The sequence below is a fragment of the Bacillus rossius genome, assembly GCF_032445375.1.
Source record: "Bacillus rossius redtenbacheri isolate Brsri chromosome 4 unlocalized genomic scaffold, Brsri_v3 Brsri_v3_scf4_2, whole genome shotgun sequence".
NCBI classification, from domain to species: Eukaryota; Metazoa; Arthropoda; class Insecta; order Phasmatodea; family Bacillidae; genus Bacillus; species Bacillus rossius.
In genome coordinates, this window is record NW_026962011.1 from 28,784,472 (window position 1) to 28,810,016 (window position 25,545).

General features: G+C 51.0%; 1 protein-coding gene across 1 annotated transcript in view; it reads left to right on the forward strand.

The window, feature by feature from the left end:
• LOC134541812 (cell adhesion molecule Dscam2-like) overlaps positions 1–25,545 on the forward strand; it is a 50,146-nt gene that overhangs the window by 9,741 nt on the left and 14,860 nt on the right. Inside the window, exons 6-13 of the mRNA XM_063385505.1 lie at positions 764–1,212; positions 5,806–6,099; positions 7,050–7,322; positions 11,085–11,221; positions 11,861–12,005; positions 14,128–14,247; positions 23,999–24,286; positions 25,125–25,415. Coding sequence (XP_063241575.1) covers positions 764–1,212; positions 5,806–6,099; positions 7,050–7,322; positions 11,085–11,221; positions 11,861–12,005; positions 14,128–14,247; positions 23,999–24,286; positions 25,125–25,415 — 1,997 coding nt within the window. The remainder of the gene's footprint in view (positions 1–763; positions 1,213–5,805; positions 6,100–7,049; positions 7,323–11,084; positions 11,222–11,860; positions 12,006–14,127; positions 14,248–23,998; positions 24,287–25,124; positions 25,416–25,545) is intronic.

Sequence of the window (25,545 nt, forward strand, 5' to 3'; positions counted from 1 at the left end):
CCGTAGGTGCGGGTACACTCTGTTGCAGTCTAATGACTGTTCAGATCTTTTTCGCGAAAAAATGCTTGCCCCTATCAATAGGTAGGGACCGGAAAAATTCGCGGGTTCAATGACCTGTAGGATGAACTCCATTGTTATACGTACAAACGGTCAAATGTCACCCACTCATTGGCTGCTGTCTTGTGAGACTTCCCAACGTAGCAGCCTGTGATTCGATACAGCTTTGGTTGAGTGTTTCTCATTGGCCCCGAGTAATGCAGGTGAGTCGTGAGCCAATAGCAGAGACAGCCCTGAGGTACAACTATTTGAATTTTAGCCTATCGCGAATTTTTCCGCTCTCTATCAATAGGTGATTGTTAGGGGCAGGCATTTTTCGCGAATAAACCTGAACGCCCATTAGACTGCAACAAGGTACACCCGCACCAGCGGTTTCTTCCTTGTGATTGGCGGCCGTCTGCGAGAGAAGTCGTTGCCTTGTTTGACCGAGCCACTCAGGACGCGTTTGCTTCCGAACTGAATTGCTGTGATTGGTGTTGTGACAGTCGTCATGTACCTGGAGGAAAGACACCCAACCACGAAAACACAGACGATGCTACAGTGTTTTAACTTCCAGCTACTCTCGGGATCTTTCCGCGAACAAATGCTTGCCCCTATGAATAGGTGATCGTGCCGGAGTGATGGTATTGAAAATGAGCGTGTGTGGATGCTTGTGGCACCGGGTTCCCCCGAGGCCGGCTCTAGCGCGGCGCCCCGCGTGCTGCAGGTGGTACCGCGAAGTGTCCGGCTCCCTCCAGGAGGTGCACCCCAGCTCGGTGCTGGTGTGGCCGCTGCAGTCTGTGCTGCAGTTCCCGCGCGCGCAGCCCGAGGACTCTGCGCGCTACGTGTGCGCCGCGAGCAGCGCGCTGGGCGAGGACCGCCGCGAGATGAGCCTCGCCGTGCGGGCGCCGCTGTCGGCGCAGGTCAGGCCGCAGCTGCAGGTGGCTGACGTGGGCTCGTCGGCCAGCTTCAGCTGCCTGGCGTCGGTAGCCGGCCTGCAGCTCGCCTGGCTCAGGAACGGCCGGCCCCTGGCGGAGGACGAGCGAGTCAGCGTGCTGAGGGGAGCCCAGACGCTCGTCATACACTCGGTGCGCAAGGAGGACAAGGGAGTGTACCAGTGCGTGGTGCAAGGAGACGACGACAGCGCCCAGGCCAGCGGCGAACTGGGGCTGGGAGGTGCGTGCACTCGTCACACCGGGACCAGATGCCCACGCGTCACCGGCGAGCACCCAGAGGATGAGCACCTGTGTTTCCGTACCATGTGCGCGTCTCTGCCTGAGGACGGGAGCAGATAGCAGTTGTCGAAACGTCGCTTGTTTCTGTTTTAGGAAACTGTTGTGTTTCTTTCGTCTTTTCGATTGGTCGTGTTTTTGACTCGTTTTGACTGTTGTGCTGAATTTTTTTTTTGGGTTAAATATTTGTGTGCTGTCATCATTTGTGGTTTTTTTTTCGTTTCTCTCTCTCTCTCTCTCTTTTTTTGAAAACTATTGTATTTGTTTCGTCTTTTCGATTTGCTGTGTTTTTGTCTCGTTTCAACTGTTGTGCTGAATTTTTTTGGGTTCGGTATTTTTGTGCTGTCATCATTTGAGTTTTTTTTCGTTCTGTTAGTCCGTTTTACTTTGTTTTTCTTTGTTTGTTTACCATATTCCTGTTGTGGAGTATTGTGTGGCGTTAAATCCTGACAACAGCAATTTTTTGCTTGATTTGTGTTTTTTGTCATTTGTGTTTTTTTTTTGTAGTTTTCTTCTGCAGACATACATGTGCTAAGCAATGGCGTATGTCCAAAAGCTTACATCAAGTCTTGCACTCCCATTGCACAAATCTTTCAAAGATAATCTCAAAGGATCACTCACTTAACTCTAGTCACACGGCAATTTTTACGTGTAGTTTCGTTGATGTAACGGAAATACGTGACCACGGTGCTATCATCTGCGGCGAATGTCTAAGTAAAGTTTTTAGAATTAACTGTTTAATTAATTTTATCAATACGGACAGTATTTTGATATAATTCCTTGTCGAATTTTAGGTCCATAGCTGGGGATTTAGTACATTCTCTATCTTAATCGCTCCTATCGGAGCCGTTTCATTATACAGTTTAAAATTTCGGTCTGCAGATGGAATGATTATATAGTCGACGTAGCTGCTCCGGCAACAAATTATAGGGGCGGGTACGGAAACTACGTGAGATTCGCGTCTAGAAATTAAGTTGAAAGCATAATTTTCCTGTATTTTATCACGCTTGGCATTCATTTAAAGATATCTACGTTTAAAATTCGAGTTCGATTGTTATATTTTAAGTGAGTTAGCGACATTATAACATGAATTCGCTCGTTACAGAGGTTAGAAATTATATATCCCTGACGAGTACTGAAACATTCGCTCAAATATTTTTTTTTAATACACTAATTCCTTCCCAAATAAACTTCCAGAAGTTAGCACGTATTTACGTCAAAACAAACTACATTAAACTCTTGTAATAACAACTTGTCAGTTTTAAAAATACCGCAGGTCGTCGCTCTACCACTCTGGCTCTGGGGTAGAACGCCTGCCTTGTGACTTGTATGACCCGGATTCGCGCCCCGGCTCCTCCAAAGTGGATTTTTCTCATGCAAATGGCGGAATTTGTTTGATAGGAATACAGTCCTTTGCAACAGGTCAGGCTACCAAAGAGACGGTGGGTGGTAACACAAAACCTTCCAGGTTGTCTTCCAAATGGAGAACCCTTTTCTTTTCTATGCGGAGGCCATCCGGGGGTTTCTCCGGGTTTGCGGAGTTTTGCAAAAAATATTTATTAATTTTTTATAAGATAACTGTATCTTTACATGTAGTTGAAAACACAATATGCGTACATTCAACATGCTCGGCATCATTTTAAAGAATTCTACGTTATTTTTTGTGCCAGATTTTCGTATAGTAAGTGTACTTGAAACATGAGAACAAATGAATTTGCTCGTTATCGAGGGGATGTTACACATCTCTGGCGAGTGCTGAAAGATCCGCTCGAATTTTTTTTAGAAGTCTCTCGTTTTCCATGCTTTCGGAGACGATCCAGTCTCTAATGATGTAATTTCTATGGAGCTGTCAAAACTACGGAGCTCATCCATCCGACGGAACAAAAATGCATTTTCCGTTATATTTAAACAAAAAAATATTACAATCGGAAATATGTATGCCTATGTGTTACATACTCAAAATACACGCATACATAGTAAGCGCGCATACAGATACATAAACATTTACTTATTATTTGTGCATCTATGTATGCATACACACACAGGTACGCATACGTGGACACATGCGCATTTAGTTTGTAGGTTACTGGCTGAAGAACTAAAATTGATTTGCGCCGATTATTTGTAAGCAATATTTTCTTTAAATAATTTAGTTGTGACGAAATTTTACCGAACTAGTGCTATTTTTATACACTTGGGTCTGGTTATACTTCACTTTGTGTGCTGTTATGTGACCGCAAGTAACAAAGTGTTGTGAATGCCGCCCAATAAAGAAGAATGTTTTCCAAATTTTCTGTTTCATCCAATGTCAGTTAAGGCCAGAAGAAAGAGGGGCATGGTTTGAGCCATGTACCCGCACTGTGTCATATCGTTACTGTTTCAGTAATAGCATCTTCAGTTTCCAGAACAGTTACATACATTTTCCCTCGTAATTTAAGCTTAAAATATTCATCTGACTTAAATACAAGTACACGACTAGAGTTTATCGTTAAACAACTACAAACGAATAGATCAGCCAAAAAAACATTTCATAAATAAATATGTTTAAAATACAGGTTAAAACGTATATTTTGACCTAATAAAGTCATATAACATTGCCACAGGTTCTACTGCTCTCTATCGATGCGAATTTTAATTGGAGCTTGCGAAATAGTCGTCTGAGTCATCCGAAACAAGGTGACGTTATGATGCTAAATAGGTATTATGTTACACCGGGACTTTTCCTAATTTATAACCTGAAAAGAGTGTACAGGAAGAAGTGTGGCGTTTACGGCGAGTGAAAAGTGTTCAAATTTTTTTATTCCAAACGTACAAAAACCTATTGCTTGTAAATATTTTTTTTTGTTGTAATAAAGCATCGATCAGTCAATATGTCATAATATAATGTAGATGTGGCTCTTTTTTAAAAAAAATACGTATAATGTTGGTAAGGATGATTTGAGCCAAAATGCATTTTCAGTCCGGCACACGGTCATATTATGTCTCTACCTTGTGTTTGTACGTGTTTAGATTGTTTATAATAATTTATTAATTGAAATATATGTATGTAGTCCCTTTCAATAACTATCAGAAAATAATTTATACATCTGTACAAATTATTATTGGACTTTTTGGAAAATAAATAAATAAAAAACGTATTAATGCATGAAGTTGCACAACGATGTCATCTCGCCGCGCCGCTAGTATGGCTTCGAGACCACGTGGCCTCCTGCAGCCACTCACGGCTTATCGCGCTATCAGACACCGCGAGGCGCCAGTGAGACGGGGCTGGTGGCAGAGGAACTTCCCCTCTGCCCCCCCCCCCTCCCTTGCTGCAGGAGGCCGCCGCGCGAGGGAGACGCCTCCAGGCAGAACAAATGCACGGAAATGTGTTCCGTCGTAAGAAAATCCTGCGAGTTTTTCAGCGGTGACCTATTTATTTCTATATGCCATTTTAAACAACATTTCATACTCTAGAGATGTTAAAATTGATTTATTTTTATTATGAATTAAACACGAGTCATAAAACCACTAAGTAAAACCATACATTCGAGAATATTTTTTTTAACCTATTTTCAGATATTTAAAAAGCATTATACAATTTTAAGTCAGGTTCTTTCAACATTTCCTTATTATCTCAAAAAAAAACATCATGGTTTTATCTGTTATGGGAAGCTGTACATTTTCCTAAACAAAAGACCCTACAATCACGTCCTGAAGAGTCTTAACAGACGAATACTCCACCTTAAGTTAAAGGCATTATGTGCTTCGTTAAATAGCTAAATAATTGTACGGTCTAATTGGTACGTGAATTGGTTAAGATAAATATAATACTTTTTAATACCTGTGGCATTGTGTATTGCATAATTTAACCATTATTGCTCCTGAGTAGATGCAACATGAACAATATAAATGCCTCATCGGGCTCTTTGATCCTAAATTACGCTTTTTTAGTTACAACAGCTTAGTTATTTAAATACAAAAGGATTCCACGTAGACATAGCTTTGAATATATATACTGTATAGAAGTCGCCAGCCCAGGTTAAAATTTCTAATACGGCTTTGAGGTAGTTGTTTAATTCACCGCCGCAATCGCCACCATCTCTAGGGCATCGACTTGTATGTGGTCCCTAGCGGACAAGTGTCGAACTCTTCAAACACCCCTTCCCCCTCCAGTTGAACGACCTTGATCTGCAGTGAATGATAGATGGGGGGTGCGGGGAATGACAGCGGGCGACAGTTCTGCGCTCTAACGTGTAAATAACAACCTAAGACGATACAGGGCGTTACGGCAGCGCACTGCAGCGGTGAAGTTCCCAAGCTGCCTATCATGCGCTTCTGAAAAACGTAGAGTAAATCCTATCCACTCGCGACTTCTATACATTATATATATATATATATATATATATATATATATATATTCAAAGGACATAGATATCTGAGTGAATTAGAAGGCATTGGATTTGAGTGCGTGAAAACATTTCACTTAAATAACTGGTGGCCTACAGAGCCGTTGTTGGTCGCCCGAGTGAGTCGGCGCTGCGGCGTGTGTCTGCAGCCGTGGCCCCGGAGCTGCTGTCCACCTTCATCGAGCAGACGCTGCAGCCGGGCCCTCCCGTGTCGCTGCGCTGCATCGCTGCGGGCAACCCGCCGCCGCACGTCACCTGGCTGCTGGACGGCGGGCAGCTGTCCCCGCGCGGTTACGTGCTGGGCAGCTTCGTGAACCCCGCGGGCAGCGTCGTCAGCCACCTCAACATCTCGTACACGCGCGTGCAGCACGGCGGGATCTACTCCTGCGTGGCGCGCAACCTGCTCGGCACGGCGCGGCACTCCGCCGCCCTCAACGTGTACGGTGGGTGTCTCCGGGTCCCTGTGTCTTTTGTCGCCCTGCCGATTGGTGATGCGTGGCTGGGTGGCGTCCGAGGGCGCCAACTAACCTTTGATGGTGGTGGCTGCTGTGGGCTATAGTTCACAGCACGAGGCTCCTTTCTCTCGGAGGTCGTGACGTCGCCACGTGGCAGGCAGGAGTGGTCGGACCACACACACACACGAGACTAACTTGAAACGTTGTAGGTACGCGCACGACTGCTCGCGCCGAGGGGTGAAGGCCAACTGGCCCGGTCCTGGCAGGTCCCGTTTAGGGAGTCGAGTCGATCTCCGCTCTCCACGACAATCGACTTACACCCGTTCGAGACACTTGCCACCGACCGCGAATGCCGACCGGTGAGGCACCGAGGTGGCATAACGACCTGTGCGAGCCACGGGAGCACCTGGGACAACGTCAATTTACAGGGTTTGTTTTACTAACAGATCAAGTAGCGTAGTGTCTGCACATTCCGACCATCTCCGCTCCCCCTGACTGAGATTTACTGTGATTTCCCGAAGTCACTTCGGGCGCATTTAAGGATTGGTCAGTTCCTTCATCAGAATTTCTGATGTGTAGAGACCGGAAAAATTCGCGGATTCAATTCGTGATAGTCTAGAATCCAAAAACGTTTGCCTTTTTACTGCATCAGTGATTGGGCCACAGTTTATCTGAATGATATTCGGGCCAATGAAAAACATTTAACAAAAGAAGTATCTAATCACTAGCGGCGTCCCAGTCAACATGTGTCACGAGTCAGTAGCCAACGAGCAAATGTAATTTTCCCGCGTGCATAGAGGATCATGGAGTATATCCTACAGGTCATTGAAATCGCGAAATTTTTCCCGGTCTCTACTGACGTGTCTTGTGTCACCGTCTCTGACGCGTCGCGGACGAGACGCGAAGCACCACAAACGCGGTGACCGTCGCGTGCGCAGGCCCGCCCACCGCCCGCCAGCCGGTGAACATCACAGCTGTGGTCGGCACGGACCTGTACGTCGTGTGCCCCGCGGCCGGCTACCCCGTCTCGCGACACCAGTGGGAGCGCGCGGGCGCCCTGCTGCCCGCGCACCGTCGCCACACCGTCTTCGCCAACGGCACCCTGCTGATCCGGCGCGTGGACGGCGCCTCCGACAAGGGCGAGTACCTGTGCTCCGTCAGCAACCAGCAGGGCCAGACGGCGCTCGGCCGCGTCCACCTGGACATCATGAGTGAGCGCGAACCACCGTGTTCCCTCTACTAACTTCCTCTCGTGTTAGGGGATGGCAAACATGACGTATTCTATCTCTGCTGCGGTAACGTCTAAACCGAACACATGTGAATGCATGCCATCTGTATTCAATCATTGTTCAAAAGAAGGTTCTAAATTTTGAGTAAGCAACTTTTTTTATCACATTCAAATTCTATTCTTAAAAATAATTTCCAGGTCGGGAATTAAGGATTAATTGATAAAAAAAAGTTGTAATATGTATTGCATTACATTACATTGCACTTTAATTAATTATTCAATTATGTACACTATGTTTATATTTTAAAAGTCAATAACTGAAATAAATTTTATTATAATATACTAATTTTATAAAGAGAGAGTGTGTGATGGATTGTTTGTCCGAAGTAAACTCAAAAACTACTGGACAGATTTAAAGAATTATTATACTCTTATAAAGCTACATTATTCCAAATAAACGTAGGTTACATTTTTTTTAATTAAAAAATATTATTAGTAAAATAAATAAAAATAACAGTAAAAATAATAAATAAGGACCTAAGAGGTATATAAATTAAGCATATTTAAACTCATTTTTGTTACATTTTATTAACAATTGAGTTATTAAAAAAATATATTTCCGTAATATATAGAAATATTTGTAATTAAAACCAGATCTCTCCAAGTTTACTCTGAAAAAAAAAACAGTTATAGATGTAACAAAGCTATAAAATGTAGGCCATAATGCAAACGAAAATTTTATTGAAACTTAAAAATTGACAGTGTGCTACTACCCATTGCAATCACTATTGTGGCCAGTATAACCGTACGTTATCATTGTGAATGGAATTTCATATCCATTCTCTAAGTAACTTGTGTTTTTTTATAACAAACTGGAATTTCTAAATTCCCTCAACCCAACAGGCCTTCCATCTTACGGCCTAAAAATAAAATATAGGTTTTGGTTTTATTTTGATGCATAATCCACACCTCCAAACCTGAGCACTGGGACCAGATTGTAAGCTAAAGCACTCTGGAACAACTTCCTCCCAAGACCAGCGGCTGGGCCAATGGCGCACATTCCTGGCTTTCCCATTATCCCAGCCGACTTCCGCACATTCCTGTTTAAATTTCCAGTTAACAATTAATTTGCTATCACAGTCAACAAAATCTCAAGGTGAAACATACAAATATGTTGGTTTTGATGTATGAACAATTTTGCTTTTCTCATGGACACTTGCATATTGGTCTATCTAGATCATGTAGTGGGGAGAATCAGTATATTTGCAACCCGTTCAAAATTAGTACAAAAGTGTAATATACTCAGAAATATTCAAATAAACCAGTCTATGTAAAATTAAAAAAAAAGTTAATTTTTCTCATCTTATACATATTTAATACCTATACATACTCCATTCTGTAATTAATTTTGTATTTGTTTGGAAAATACCAATAACTTAAATATCCGTTATATATTATGATTCTTTAAAAGTTTTGTTTCTCTGTTAAAATTTTTTACTTACCTAAGCGAAGCTGGGGCAAATTTGCTAGTATCTATATTTATAAACACAAACATTGGAATTTGAGATTCTGAATAAAATTATGTAAACCCAAAATAATTGGTAATAGTTCTTCTTATGGCGCCTGGCTACTTGCTGCGATAACCGCCCAGTATCGCGTTTGCACGGAACTACTGGCTCTATCACAGTAGGGTTTCCTTTGTGGGAAGGGGGGGATACCAACTTTTACTAGTTCAAGAAAACATTTTTAAGATATTTCTCGTCAGATTAATTGATTATCAAATACTTTCGATGTGGCCAAAAATAAAATTTCCAAACTTCTTATGTAATGCATCTGTTCAACTACGTACGAGGGTCATTGAAATACAAGCCGGTATTTGCTTCGTTCCACTGAAGTGTGCCGTGGCCGGGGAACCTGGGTGGCAGAGGGGAGAGGGGAGAAGAAGTCCGTCACGTTTGTGTCGCTGCGGTAGCGCAGGTGCCAGTTGCGCCACGCGCTGTTATTATTGCTGTGTTCGCTATCGGAGGTGTGAACTCGAGTGTAATTGTGAAGCGACTCCGAGCTCAGTTCAGAAATGCTACTCCGGGAGGAGCCCAGGATCAGAGCTGTACACGGCGTCCGGCGACCAGCGCCAAGGAAGACAACATCCAGGCGGCGCGGGTGCTTGTGGACTGTCCGCTGAAGGAGGGAGCTTGTGGACTGTCCGCTGAAGGAGGGAGCTTGTGGACTGACCGCTGAAGGAGGGAGCATGTGGACTGTCCGCTGAAGGAGGGAGCTTGTGGACTGTCCGCTGAAGGAGGGAGCTTGTGTACTGACCGCTGAAGGAGGGAGCTAGTGGACTGACCGCAGATGGAGGGAGCTTGTGGACTGACCACTGAAGGAGGGAGTTTGTGGACTGTCCGCTGAAGGAGGGAGCTTGTGGACTGTCCGCTGAAGGAGTGAGCTTGTGGACTGTCCGCTGAAGGAGGGAGCTTGTGGACTGTCCGATGAAGGAGGGAGCTTGTGGACTGACCGCTGAAGGAGGGAACTTGTGGACTGTCTGCTGAAGGAGGGAGCTTGTGGACTGTCCGCTGAAGGAGGGAGCTTGTGGACTGTCCGCTGAAAGAGGGAGCTTGTGGACTGTCTGCTGAAGGAGAGAGCTTGTGAACTGTGCGCTGAAGGAGGGATCTTGTGGACTGTCCGCTGAAGGAGGGAGCTTGTGGACTGACCGCTGAAGGAGGGAGCTAGTGGACTGACCGCAGATGGAGGGAGCTTGTGGACTGACCACTGAAGGAGGGAGTTTGTGGACTGTCCGCTGAAGGAAGGAGCTTGTGGACTGTCCGCTGAAGGAGGGAGCTTGTGGACTGACCGCTGAAGGAGGGATCTTGTGGACTGTCCGCTGAAGGAGGGAGCTTGTGGACTGTCCGCTGAAGGAGGGGAGATTGTGGACTGTCCGCTGAAGGAGGGAGCTTGTGGACTGTCCGCTGAAGGAGGGAGCTTGTGGACTGTCCGCTGAAGGAGGGAGCTTGTGGACTGTCCGATGAAGGAGGGAGCTTGTGGACTGACCGCTGAAGGAGGGAGCTTGTGGACTGTCCGCTGAAGGAGGGGAGATTGTGGACTGTCCGATGAAGGAGGGAGCTTGTGGACTGTCCGCTGAAGGAGGGAGCTTGTGGACTGTCCGCTGAAGGAGGGAGCTTGTGGACTGTCTGCTGAAGGAGAGAGCTTGTGAACTGTGCGCTGAAGGAGGGAGCTTGTGGACTGTCCGCTGAAGGAGGGAGCTTGTGGACTGTCCGCTGAAGGAGGGAACTTGTGGACTGTCTGCTGAAGGAGGGAGCTTGTGGACTGTCCGCTGAAGGAGGGAGCTTGTGGACTGTCCGCTGAAGGAGGGAGCTTGTGGACTGTCCCCTGAATGAGGCACTAGGAGGCGCGCTGCGTTCGAACAGTCCGTGCGCGATTGGCCACTGGGGAAATTTTATTCTTTTTTCACGAATGCATTTATGTTGAAGGAAACTATTTTGAAAAATTATGCATTTCACTTGTATTTTCATGAATAACTAATAAATATGTATGCAAATTCCGATTATTACTTGAGTGACCCTCGTACTAACCTTCCCGGCAGTGCAAAGGGAAGTAAAGCCCCGTCTTGCTAGTAAGGGTGATGGGGCACTATCGCCTCCGCGCTGCAGGCGGCCAGGCGCCGTGAGACAGAGCTCGTGTCGTGGTGCGGTGATGATTGTGAAGTGGTGCATGCGTGTGTGTGTGCTAGAGCCACCAGAAATTGCACCTTTCCAGTTCCCGGGTAAACTGAGCGAGGGCATGCGGGCTCAGGTCTCCTGCAGCATCATCTCCGGCGACTTTCCGATATTCATCTCCTGGAGGAAAGATGGCGGCTCGCTGCCGCAGGTACGTCCCGGGGCTTGCACTTCGATCGACGACGTTTCAGCATCTGCACTGTCGCGGAAGTCCGTCAATGTAAGGGGTCATTATACATAAAACTGGTCTGTACTCTTGAAAAACGGATCCAATACCTGAATTTTTCAAGTACGATACTTTCATTACTTTCTCGCAGCATCGGGTGGCGGGGACGATCACGTAAGCTACACAAAAAAAGTTCTTCTTCGTTGGCGAAGCCCGAAAATGCTTTGCCCATTGAAACAGTTTGAACCTCCTGTAGTCGATCAAGTATGAAAAACAAGGCACAAACTGCCATAACATGGAAATTTGTGGTTTCTTTAATTGAGGCTTCTGGTGAGATATGCCTGTAGGGTAATGAGCTCCCCTTTACACCAGAACATTTATTTAAAAAAAAAAAATCGTCATAGAGATTTGTTTCTATTTACGTACCAATAACATGTTAGATGTTTTATCGACGGACATGTGTTGTAAATTGGTGGGAGGGGGGGGGGGGGGAAGAGTCAGTAGCACTAGATGTCCAACTCTCCAGTAACACCTGTACTGATTTGTTGGTCGTGACATGGTCACCAGAGTTCCGCTGGGCTCGTGGATGCTGAGGGTGGATCCGCAGATCTCCGACTGCCGCAGGACCCCGCCGTGCTGGAGCAGAGACACCAGTTCGTGAGCAGCCTCATGTTCGGCGACCTGGCGGCGCGTCACTCGGGTCGCTACACCTGCATCGCGGGCAACGCCGCCGCCACCACCAACTACACGGCCCGCCTGGAGGTCAGGGGTCAGTGTCTCCCCCGGCTCTTGTGGTTAATGCCTTTCGCAAATTATAAAGCAAGCGAGTAAATGTTAAGAGTAACGATTTCCCCCTTACCCCCACTAAGGAAGTTAAAGAAACCTCGATATAGTTTTTGATGGACTTAATTTGACATTAGATTTGATTGGTTTGAATTGGAATATTTACTATTTTATTTATTTTATGGTTTAAGAGTTTTAAACACGCCCGTGACATATTTGGTGTAGTCACCGAGTAGGTGCAACGTGACATATTTGGTCATTGTCGCTACTGAGCAGTGACATCACTGTACACGAATACTTCTGTAAGGAATGTGAACATTCTTCTACCGATTACAACACTGGACTTCCTCCACTTATTTTATCGATAAAATACCATTATCAGAAATTTACAGTGATACGCCTTTCCATTAAAAAAAAAAAAACAATATTTTTTGTTACCATGAAAGTGCTTACAATGCTGTCCATGGTTCCTGTAATTCCTGTGGAGTCGTGCTCATGAGTTTAGAAGTGACGCACTAAGCAAGTTAGTTTATTAGCAATATTTGAATATTTATTCAGCTAAATGTTTTAAATAAATTCCGATAACTACTTCTCTCACTTAGTATTTTCAATATTCATACCAGAGCACGATATTCATATTGCAGTTCTCATTGTGATATATTTAAGAATGTTCAATCTGAGTTTACTTAAATATATTATATACCATTAAAATATTAAGTGAGAATATTTTAGGATATACTTATTAGTATTGATATTAACTATGATAGTAAAGTACAAAAACAACAAACATTCACTTTAGCTCTGTTGTGTGTGTAACAATAATATATTGTTACGAACGCAGACACGACCGCAACGCGCGCCAGGTTCGGAGCTGGCTGGCGGCCCCGCACGGCCACTAACGTTACGTGCCTTCCACTGACGTAAGGCATGCCACACGGGCATGGCCAGATTACAAGGGTCCTCGCTACCCCCTCCCCCTTCTGCTACCCTATCACAGTCCTGCCTCAGGCCATTATCAATGACCCTTTTAGTGACCTGAGAATTCTGTGGGTTTCCCGAGGCCGCCTCACGAAGTGACGTGAATAAACAATGTCTTTCTGGACTTTTCGGGCTTCGGGTCGACCCAAGGTGGCGTGACACTTCTATCCCCCCTAGTCAGTTCCAGAAAGGCTGTCAAGAGTATAATAGCAGTGACGCAGGCCTCCGCGAGATTTCCGAGCGAAGAGCGGAGCAGCAGAGATATTCTCCCACTCGGGAAGTGATACTGGCGATACCCGTGCGAACAGCGAGATGTGAAGACGGCCTATGGCACTTGGTGAGCGAACCGGACCTATCGAGAGGCGATATACCCGCGAGAAGGCCTGGCGAGCCAGTCGGGTGCCACGGGCGATAGTTGGGGACTGCACTGCGGCGCCGTGTGGATGAGTGTGAAGGTAGCAGGCAGAGGCGAACAGTAGAGCGAGCCAATGTCGAGTCAAGCTCCGGTGGGAAGTGTTGATGTTTCAGTGACCAGTGTAAGACTAGTTGTTGTGAACACAGATCTTGATTGCATTAATTAAATTTTTGGTGTAGACATTAGTAATAAATAAAACTCAACCAATTAATTAAGTTATACCTTACGAACCTAGTTTCCTCTCCACAATAAACTCTTAAAAATATTTATTCGCTATATTTAAAATATTCTCAGAAGTATTAAAATTACTGTAATACATCTTGCTTGATAATACAAAAGTAACAAATTTAAATATAATAATTGTTTATAAAATAGTTTCATCAACTATCTTTCAATATTCCAGAGTCAGCTAGTTTGAAAATCGAAGAAAACATTTCTGTGGCAAGCTTAATTGCTTGTAATAAATTGCAGTGACAATCAGCTTGAACACAACCGAATCACAGCAAAATAGTCCCCCATGACAACCTCGCAGCCAGCTGTAAGACTGTGTTGGGCAGCCTGCATGTTCAATATTGACCATTACCCTTCCAATGTTTTCTAATCATGCTTGAACACGTGCTGTAAGACACTTGCATGACACTTACAAACGATGTGCATGACAAAATCGCTTGCCACTTGGCCATGACGCAGAAAACATGATCGGCGCATGTTTCAGTTCCCCCGGCCTGGGTGATCGAGCCGCACAATGCCTCGGTCCTGTTCCAGCACTCCATCAGCCTTCACTGCCACGCCAGCGGGCATCCCACACCTTCCATCACGTGGCTCAAGGGCACAGGTTTGCCAGTTTGCGTCTTTTGTGACAATAACTTGACGACAGTCGTCGTACCCTCCCAGATACAGAGGCCGTACCTGGCCACCGACGCGGGCCTGAGGGGGCCTGTTTCCCCCCCCCCCCCCCCAGTGAACCCCAGTGTGTGCGACGGCCAGGGACGCACCCGCGTGCGCCCTAGCATGCCAACGAGTGTTTTTTCTATGTGACTTTATCTTTTATTTCAGTGTGTATATATTTGTAAACGATTAAGGGATTTGAATGTGTGTAATTAACTTATTTTATTTATTATTCATTGTGCAAGTTCGCTGTGTAATTAATGTCTCGTGTATGTCTTTGTAAATAATTCAATAACTTTTTCTGAAGCGTTTCGCCGTAGTATGTAATTGCAGCCTGGCGCGCCGCGGGACGGAGCTCTCTCCCACGCCGGCCGATTTTCCCTCCCTCCCCGCCACCCGCGGGCGCCGGCCCGCGGGCGAGCGGGGAGAGGCAGTCGCGTCCTGGTCTCGAGCGGAGACAGACGTGTTCGTTGCTCCGCGAGCCGCGCACGTTGCGCTCGGGATTGAACGTTCGCTCAGTCCGCAGTCGGTCACGGCAGCTGAGCTGCCACCGCGAATCAGCTTAGCATTGTTAACTTACGAGTCATCGGGAGACGTGTCTAGCGGGCAGTTTCTACAACGCGAACGTGGTGCTACGAGTCTCTGAACTTTTCGCCGTCCACGGAACATTACGTAACGGGCCGCGTATGTACAGCGCTCCGTCTTCGGGCCCTCTCTCACTGGGTCAGCCTAGCATTAATAAACTTTACGATTCGCGCCGAAACGTATTTGAGAACCGCCCCGTCATCAGGGAGTCCGTGTCGCCGTGGTAGGGCACTTGTTCCGCGACGGTTCCGCCAGGCTGCGGCAGGACTTTATAAGCGTTAATAAAAGACGGCTCGTGAAATTCGTTAATGCCGTGTTCTGCTTGCGACAACCTACCAACATTCCTCGCAATCACTTCACTCTCCCTCCAGGTCCCGCCTTTCCCGGTCCCGGCCGCGTTGGCCTGGATTCACACCTCTCCGACGAGGGCAGTACGGGCATAACAGGACATTTATTTCAACGGGAAAACGGGGACCTGAAGCCGAGGGACGTCATTTGGCGCCCAACTAGTGTGGCCGTAAGCATACGCAAGCGCACGCAAGCGCACGCAAGCGCACGCAAGCGCACGCAAGCGAACAGGTGCAGGACAGAACAGAAGCAGGTGCGGCTGCGCGGCGTGGGAGCGGCTCGAATTCGAGACGTCGCGCCGACGCGCCGGCGGGAGATAACGCAGCGCGGGAACGGCGCGAACACGAGACGTTTCGGCGAGAGATAGCGCGTCGTGGGGGACAGAAATACAAGACGGCGGTGCAGCGGTATCCCGGACTGAAGATAACGCGCTGGGGAGGATCGTATTGTATTACTGGGGGAGATTGTGTTCACGATCCGCGGATCAGTAGCACAGGAGGACAGGATGGCGTGGAAACAGGCGGGACAAGAAAGATACGATCTAATCAGTTTCGAAACGGACTTGTGTGAGGAGGGAGACTCCGCGAAAATGGACGTAAAAAACGAGGTGTGCGGGTCCGGCGGCGCGGCCGAGGGCGCGAACAGCACGGACAGCACAGTTGAGGACAGTAATCGGGAACAGGGGGACAGGCACGCGGACGCAGATGGGCCGGTAGTGCGGTACGTGAGCGCGCAGTTTGAGTTGCCAGAGTTTGCGGGGAGAGACAACGAGGACCCGCGGGAGTTTTTGCGGGAGTGTGAACACCTCCTAAAAAAGTACGAAGTGCGACGGGCGGAGTGGACGCCGCGAGTGGCGGGACAGCTCCGCGGTGAGGCATGGAACTGGTGGTCAATGGCCGGGAGTTTTGATACCGAGTGGGGACATTTTGTACGCCAAGTCAAAACTAGGTTTGATAACGATCAGGCGCGGGCAATGTGTTTGCGGACATTTTATTGCCGAAACCAGGAGGAGGACGAGAGTGCAGAGCAGTTCATTTACGAGAAGTTACGCATGTTCCGCCGATTGGGGACAAGTGGGGACGTGAGTGCGGCGTTGCCAACCATTGTCGAACAATTGCTGCCAGAGTTTCGCCCCTTCATGAGGACGGCTGCTGGTCGTGACACGGAGGAGTTCGTGGCCCTCGCCCGCGTGATCGAACGTGACATGTCGCAGTGGAGGACGGCACTCAGGGGCGCGAGAGCTCCCCGTGCTCGCTCGGGGCCGCGGGGGGTTACCGTCACAGAGGTCACGGACAGTGACTTGGCCGTGGTGAGCTACGCCGGCGGCGCGGGACCGCGCAGGACAACAGACCGCGGTGGCACCAGGGAACGCCCGGAACCAGCAGCGACAGGAGGAGGACGTCACGAGCGGACAGCTACGAGAGAGAGGGACGAACGTCCGCCGCGATGCCGTTTTTGCCCGGACGCGTACCATTGGCATCGCCTCTGCCCCACCAGAGCCGCGTGGGAGGAGGCGCGCGAAGGCAACACGTCGCAGGCGGGAAACGCAGGACCGGGGGCGGAGGGACAACTGGGTGCCGCTCCCCGGCCCGCCAGCCACCGGCAGTCCCAGTAACTGACAGAACACGTCGACCACCACCGGCGCCTACCGCACTAACGTCCTGTATGCCGCCGGGAAGCAGGGGACAACGGGACTGCTCCTCATCAGCTGTCCCCACGCCGGGGCAACTGCGGGGACAGCTGACTGCCGGCGCCACCACCGCGGCCCTGAGGCCGGGTATACCAGGGCCGGACCAGCCGCCTCGTCGACACGCCGTCGACGGGGTGGACAATCAGAGCATCAGCGCAGGCATCCCGCCGACCATCTCCGGGCAGGGACAGCTGACTGCCGGCGCCACCACCGCGGCCCTGAGGCCGGGTATACCAGGGCCGGACCAGCCGCCTCGTCGACACGCCGTCGACGGGGCGGACAACCAGAGCATCAGCGCAGGCATCCCGCCGGCCATCTCCGTGCAGGGACAGCTGACTGCCGGCGCCACCACCGTGGCCCTGAGGCCGGTTATACCAGGGCCGGACCAGCCGCCTCGTCGACCTGTCGTCGACGAGGTGGACCACCGGAACGTCAACACGTCGGCGCCGGAGCGAGCCGCGGACCTCGCCGCGAGTTCCCCACGCCCGGACGGCCAGGTGGCCGGGGGCGGTGGGGGACAGACGACTGCACAGCTGGGGCAGGTCGGCCCCGAGGAGCCGGAGCTGCTGCGAATTCCTGTCCGCGCTAACGGGCGGGAGATGCTGGCCCTGGTGGACACCGCCGCCAGCCGAACCTACATCGCGGCCCACCTGGTGGGAGCGGAGGCAGTGACACCGCGGAGGGAGCTGGTGCAGCTGGCCACCAGGGATGCCGTCGTTGCAGCAGGGGGCATCACTCAGGTAACAATGAGCATCGTTGGTCACGTTAGCCACATCGAGGCCTGGGTGGTCCCCGAGCTCCGCGAGGGGCTGATTCTGGGGGTCCCATGGCTGCACGAGGTCCCAGGGGCGCTGGACGGTGTACGGCGTGCACCAGGTTCCCCCCAGTCCCCCTCAGTCAGTCATTCGCCTAGAAGACCTTCAGCACGGTGTTCCAGAGGAGTACGTCGATGTCATCAACCATGTCCTCACCTCTCAGGCACAGGTATTTGCGGCCGCGGACCGGCTACGACGGACAAACGTGACGGAGCACCGGATACCGATGGTACCGCACCGCCCTCCCTTTGAGAAGGTATACGGATTTGGCATCCGGGAACGGGAGGCCATACAGACTCAAATTGACGAGATGTTACGTGACGGGGTAGTGGAACCCAGCACCTCCCCGTATAACTCACGGGTGGTGCTGGCCACCAAGAAAGACGGAAGTCTACGCTTTTGCGTAAACTTCAAGGCGATAAACAAACTGACCATTCCCGCCCCGCCCCCGCAGATCAATATCACAGACGCACTGGCAGGACTGGGGGACGCCACTATTTTCACGACACTAGACTTAAAATCAGGCTACTGGCAGGTGCCGGTATGTCTGGAGGACCGCCCTAAGACGGCATTTACGGCACCAGACGGTCGACGTTACCAGTTCTGCGCCATGCCGTTTGGTCTCATGGACGCCCCTGCCACGTTCCAGGCCCTGATGGTACGTGTTCTGGATGGGTACATTGGTGAGTTCGCCAGTGCCTATCTGGACGACGTTATCATCTGGTCCAGGACGTGGGAGGAACACGCGCACCATCTGGCATTGGTGCTAGAACGTATGGCCAGACACGGACTCACGTGCGCCCCAAAGAAATGCCACATTGGGGCCACGGAAATAGAGTTCCTAGGACACATAGTGACGGCGGAGGGGTGCCGCCCCCGACCTGAGCAGTTGGAGCTAATAGAGGGAAAGGGGGCACCGAAGACCAGGAAGCAGCTCCAGAAGCTGCTGGGGCTGCTCAACTGGCTGCGGTCCTTCGTCCCCGACTTCGCCACGGTGACGGCCCCGATGACGGACCTACTGTCGCCGAAGACTAAGTTCCGGTGGACCCCCGCCGCGGACGAGGCCTTGCGACAGGTGAAGCGCCGGTTCAGGAACTGTCACACGCTCTCACGCCTGGTGCCCAGCCGCCCCATCTTCATCCAGACGGATGCGAGTCAGGAGGGGATGGGGGCGGTGTTGTACCAGATGGATGACCGGGGCGAGAGGCGCGTTATCGAGTACGCCAGCACCAAGTTTGGGCAGGCTGAGCGGAAGTATCACGTGAATGAGCAAGAGTGCCTTGCGGTGGTCTGGGCCCTACAGAGGTACCGTCACCACGTCGAGGGCCGCTCATTCACGCTGAGAACCGACAGCCAATGCCTCCGCTGGTTGGACTCCGCTCAGGGCCGGAAGTCTAAGTTCACTCGGTGGGCCATGCTGATCCAGGAATTCTCGTTCACGGTCGAGCACATTCCTGGACGTGAAAATCAGTTGGCCGACGAGTTGTCCCGGAATCCGGACCCTGAGAATGAGTTCCACGACGACCAGGGCTGGGAGGAAGTGCTCCTCCCTGAGCGTGAGCGCGGGGTAGAGGACTCGGTGCCGCGACCGTGCGCGTTGTACGCGCTGACAAGCCCCACTGCTCCTGCACCCGACGCGCGACCCGAGACTATGACTGACCTGCTGGCGTGGGTCCACGCGGCGCAACTCCGGGACCCCGACACCCGGACCCGACTGACAGAGTGTGGGGAGGGGGTGATACCGGGCTGCCGGAGCCTGAACGGGGTGCTCCAGACCAGGGGGGCTCACAGGTCGAGCGGGTGGCGGACCCACGTGCCGCCCGAGGCCAGGCGCTGGGTCCTGAGCTACCTGCATGACCACCCCCTGGCGGGACACCCGGGCGCGGAGCAGACGCTGCGTGAGGTCAGACGGACGTTCCGCTGGCCTGGCGACGCGGCAGAAGTGAGACGCTACGTGCGGGCCTGCGTGCGTTGCCAGGAGCGGAAGTCCAGGCGACCCGACGGCAAGGAGCAGCAGGTCCCACGACGGCCCCGGAATCCCTTCCACACTGTGGCGGTGGATATTATGGGGCCGTATCCTCGCACGTCCCGTGGTCGGCGATTCATTGTTGTGGTCACGGATGTCTTCACCCGCTGGGCGGAGGCGTTCGCAGTACCGAACGTGAAAGCCGGCACCGTGATTGCCCTGCTCGAGCGCGAGTTCTTCCCGCGATACGGGTACCCCGCGGTCCTGCTGACGGACAACGGGGTGCAGTTCACGGGGAGAAGCTGGCGAGTGTCCTGCGCGGGTTGGGGGGTGGAGCATCACACGACGCCCACCTACCATCCGCGCGCGAATCCGACCGAAAGGCGGAATCAGGACATTAAAACTCAGCTGCGCATCCGGTTGGACGAGGACCACACCAAGTGGGACCTGCACCTGCCGACGCTGCTGTTTTGCCTGCGCCGTCGGACGAACGCGGTCACGGGCCATTCCCCCGCTGAACTGGTGCAGGGCCGGAACCTCGCCCTGCCCGGGGAAGCGCGCGCAACCCCCGACTTGCACAACATGACCACGGACGATCTGCGCGAAGACGCCCGACGTCGCCAAGCTGACTACCTGACTAGACGTACGCCGCAGACGCACCAGCCCCCAGCACGACTAGAGCCTGGCCAGCAGGTGTTTGTTAAGTGTCATCACCTGTCGGCTGGCGAGCGGGGCTTTTGCGCCAGTCTGGCTCCTAAGTGGGCGGGGCCACAGGAGATCGTAGACAGACTGGGCACCACCTCGTACCTCGTGCGTCGCGCCGACGGACGGACAACTAAGGTGCACAGGGACGACATTCGACTGATAGGCGACCCGCACGATGAGTACGACCACGACGACAGCGGACCAGTGGACGGTGACGAGGCCGAGGATGACGTCACCGAAGGTGTACTGGCCGACCTCGGCGCCCCTGTGGTGGTACCGCCGGAGCCGGACCTGGGACGTCGACGGGGACACGCCCACCCCAGGTCACTGCGGGGGGTTGGCAGGAACGTTGACAGGGACGACGACACACGGGACGGGACCGATGACAACGTCGCAGTAGGAGTCCTGGTCGACCTCGATGACCCCGTGGTGACGCCACCGGAACCGGATCAGGGACGTCGACGGGGACACGCCTACCCCGGGTCGCGGCGAGTGGCAGGCGAGAACGCTGACGGGGACGGTGACACACGGGACAGGACCGATGACAACGTCGCAGTAGGAGTCCTGGTCGACCTCGGTGACCCCGTGGTGACGCCACCGGAGCCGGATCTGGGACGTCGACGAGGACACGCCCACCCCAGGTCACTGCGGGGGGTTGGCAGGAACGTTGACAGGGACGACGACACCTGGGGCACGACACATGGACGGGCCCCCACGACGACACCGACTCAGCCTCCTACGGGGGGACAGCAAAAGGGGAACGGTGGTTGGCAACTGGCAAGAGTGGGCGGGGAACGGACGCCCGTCAGAAGGGGCGGAAGGGGTCCGCGTGGCGCAAGCATGGCAGAGCTGGAGCGCTTCGTGGACCGGGTGCTCCCGCCTGATGACGTCAGCGCCTACGCCAACGACACTGATGGACCACTCATCGAGGACGTAACACATGACAACACTGCTCAGGGCGACCTGGTCGACCTGAGTGAACCAGTGGTGACGTTGCCGGAGCCTACCCAGAGACGTGGACGGAGGTACGTCCACTCCTGGGAACGGCGGGTGACGGGGACGGACGTGAGCAAGGACGTGACAGACGGGGTAACGGTCCGGCTCCTCAGTGGGGAGGGCGATGTCGACAGGGCCCAGCAGGTGGTCCTGGACTTGCCTTCCGGGGAGCCGAGGATGACCGCTCACGCGGGGAGGGGACCGGCGTTGCGCCGGTCCACGCGTGAGAAGACGGCCCCCCACTACCTCCGGGACTACGAGTGGGGGAGTCAGCGCAAACCCCGAGACGTAAGACAAACGACCGACGGGGGGTTACGCTGCAGCGTGATGCAGCTCCTGCCCCAGTTTGCCCGACCCGGACGGAATGACGTGACGAGCTCCGACGACCAGACAAGTGGCCGGACGCGGCTGCCGGTCTAGGTCGGCGTCGGGGGCCAGGACGGCCTCGGGAGAGGGGGGGCATATGACGACAGTCGTCGTACCCTCCCAGATACAGAGGCCGTACCTGGCCACCGACGCGGGCCTGAGGGGGCCTGTTTTCCCCCCCCCCAGTGAACCCCAGTGTGTGCGACGGCCAGGGACGCACCCGCGTGCGCCCTAGCATGCCAACGAGTGTTTTTTCTATGTGACTTTATCTTTTATTTCAGTGTGTATATATTTGTAAACGATTAAGGGATTTGAATGTGTGTAATTAACTTATTTTATTTATTATTCATTGTGCAAGTTCGCTGTGTAATTAATGTCTCGTGTATGTCTTTGTAAATAATTCAATAACTTTTTCTGAAGCGTTTCGCCGTAGTATGTAATTGCAGCCTGGCGCGCCGCGGGACGGAGCTCTCTCCCACGCCGGCCGATTTTCCCCTCCCTCCCCGCCACCCGCGGGCGCCGGCCCGCGGGCGAGCGGGGAGAGGCAGTCGCGTCCTGGTCTCGAGCGGAGACAGACGTGTTCGTTGCTCCGCGAGCCGCGCACGTTGCGCTCGGGATTGAACGTTCGCTCAGTCCGCAGTCGGTCACGGCAGCTGAGCTGCCACCGCGAATCAGCTTAGCATTGTTAACTTACGAGTCATCGGGAGACGTGTCTAGCGGGCAGTTTCTACAACGCGAACGTGGTGCTACGAGTCTCTGAACTTTTCGCCGTCCACGGAACATTACGTAACGGGCCGCGTATGTACAGCGCTCCGTCTTCGGGCCCTCTCTCACTGGGTCAGCCTAGCATTAATAAACTTTACGATTCGCGCCGAAACGTATTTGAGAACCGCCCCGTCATCAGGGAGTCCGTGTCGCCGTGGTAGGGCACTTGTTCCGCGACGGTTCCGCCAGGCTGCGGCAGGACTTTATAAGCGTTAATAAAAGAAGGCTCGTGAAATTCGTTAATGCCGTGTTCTGCTTGCGACAACCTACCAACATTCCTCGCAATCACTTCACTCTCCCTCCAGGTCCCGCCTTTCCCGGTCCCGGCCGCGTTGGCCTGGACCCACACCTCTCCGACGAGGGCAGTACAGGCATAACAGGACATTTATTTCAACGGGAAAACGGGGACCTGAAGCCGAGGGACGTCAAACTTTATCTGAAAACAGAACTCTCTGAATAATTCTTGCAGTGGGGAACTTTTCATTTGAAGTAATTTAATGAACATACTTCATTGTTGTTTGATACTGATTGTCATAGAACTATTTCATGAATGGCCATCAAAGAACAATGCATAAACATGCCGAGAACAAGCCAGTGTCAGCTGATATCCAAGTCTATGTTGAAAATACGTACTAAGGTTCTTGCTTATACGATGATAATACTTGGCTAGTCTGGTTAACCCTAATCTTCCAAATGACTCAAAAACCATTATCACGATCTATTTAGTTACCAAGTAGTTTATAGTCCACTAATCTCGAAGACCCAATCTCCTTATCTCTTCTGTTCATAACAACTGTGGTTGTAAGACATAGCTTCAAAATTTCTAATTATACTTGACCTCTATAGTAAATGTTTAAGGTAAAGTTTGGAAAATTTAAATTCTTATTTCTAGCTCATGTGCCTACGTATGCCTGCTATATACTTTCGAGGGATAAATTTGTTCCCTTTTTGAATGAAATCATTTTATAATTGGAGAGATTTTCAAAGAGTACTCGGATTTTGTAGATCAGTCAAACAGTGGCCACATCCTGGAGTCTGGAACGAAGATGATCATCTACTCCAATGGATCGATGTTGATTCGTGCCGTTGACTCTTCACACGAGGGACACTACACCTGTCAAGCCAGCAATGGGATTGGTCCTGGCCTCAGTAAAGTTGTTCATCTCAAAGTGAATGGTGAGCATGCCTCCAAGAATAAATAGATTGTGGCCGTAGTAATATGTGTTTTTCGTAAAAAAAACATTTCATTATTTGTTGGCATAAAAATACCAGCTAACTCAGCAAGGGAAATGAGATAGACTCGGATGTGTACAACTTGATTGTAGCCTACTTTATTAAGATTGGCGTGAGTGTCTCAGATGTAGAAAACATGATTGTAGCCTACCACAGTAAGGGTGGCATGAGTATCTTGGATGTGGACAACCCAAATGCTATCTGGCGAGGACACTTGTGTGCCCAACAGTGCCAGCGCGCTTCGTGTCACGTGCGGCCAACCACAGTGGCGTGCTGGGGCACAGCGCAGTTCTGGAATGCGAGGCGGAGGGCGACCCACCACTCAGGATCACGTGGTCGACGGCGCGGCACCCAGGACCGCTGGGCCGAGGCCAGGTCACTGAGCGCCCCACTGCCTCGGGCCTAGTCTCCCAGCTGCACCTCGGCCATCTGGAGCGTGAGCACGCCGGCGCCTACCACTGCCTCGCCGCCAACAACTTCGGCCAAGACCAGATGGTCGTCTACCTTACAGTCAAGGGTAGGTCCACGTCTAACATCAAACCATACAGTACCTTCATAGCTATGTATGGATAATACAGTGATTAGTATCTTCTCACATGGCCAGATACTCGTCTACCTTGCCATCAAAGGTCTAACTTCTTCTGACGTCAACTACACAGTACTTTAGAAGATATGTGTGGATCATGCAGAAATTAGAGGCTTCCTAAGAGCCATCATAGAAAATAAGGTGGCATAGGTCTATATACAATGACTATTAAATACACACATACAGCTACATTCACAAGTTACAAAACCAAAGATGTTCGTCTACATTACCGTAAAACGGTATGACCATCTGTTTTTACAACTAGGACCAACCGAATGGTTCCTATGAGGTTATTCTTTTTAAGATGAGTAGTCAATCAACTTTCACTCACAGCACATTATTTCTGTGTGTCTGCATGTAAGATATCACCAAGTCTTCTGCCAATTTACATTAATTGTTTGTTACATATGAAGCTGTATACAGAAGATTCACATTCATACAGCTCCTGTCACGTCAATACATATTAATGATAATTTCTCCATCAAAAATATGTTCTCGTCTTCAATTCACTAGCCTCAACTGTATGACAAATTAAAAGTTATATTCAAAAATTAATGGCTAAACTGCCTCATCTGCTTTAATAAAGATATCTACTTCAACTTAAGTAACAAGGTCTTGTACAAATAACAACAGTACTAACCTATGGAACTATAAATATAAAAATACTTTTTTCCTGGTGTTCTCCCTACGACACAACTGCCTCCAAACTCCCTGAACACATCTGACCGGCACCAGGTCACAATCCAGGCGAGGGTCACGTGTGTTGCAGAACCGCCGGATGTGCCAGAGCAGGTGCAGGTGGTGGCGGCGGGCAGTCGCTGGCTGAGCGTGTCATGGGACACTCCTCGCTCCGGACAAGCCCCAGTCCAGCACTACGTGGCGCAGTTCAGGGTTGCCGAGGGAGGGCCCTGGAGCAACGTGACGGTGGACCGCCACACGCTCACCACGCGACTGGGCGGCCTGCAGCCTTCCAGCGCCTACTTCATCCGCGTGCTGGCCGTCAACGAGGTGGGCGCGAGCGAGCCGAGCACGCCCATCACGGGCCTCACCACGCAGGAAGGTGATGGACCTTGTCCGCGGACCTCTGTATCGGTCCCTCAGCTAGGGCAACCAACAGCCATTTAAACAATTTCCCCAGTGAAACAAGGTTAAAAGCAAAGATAAACAAAATTTACACAGGCTCGTGATAT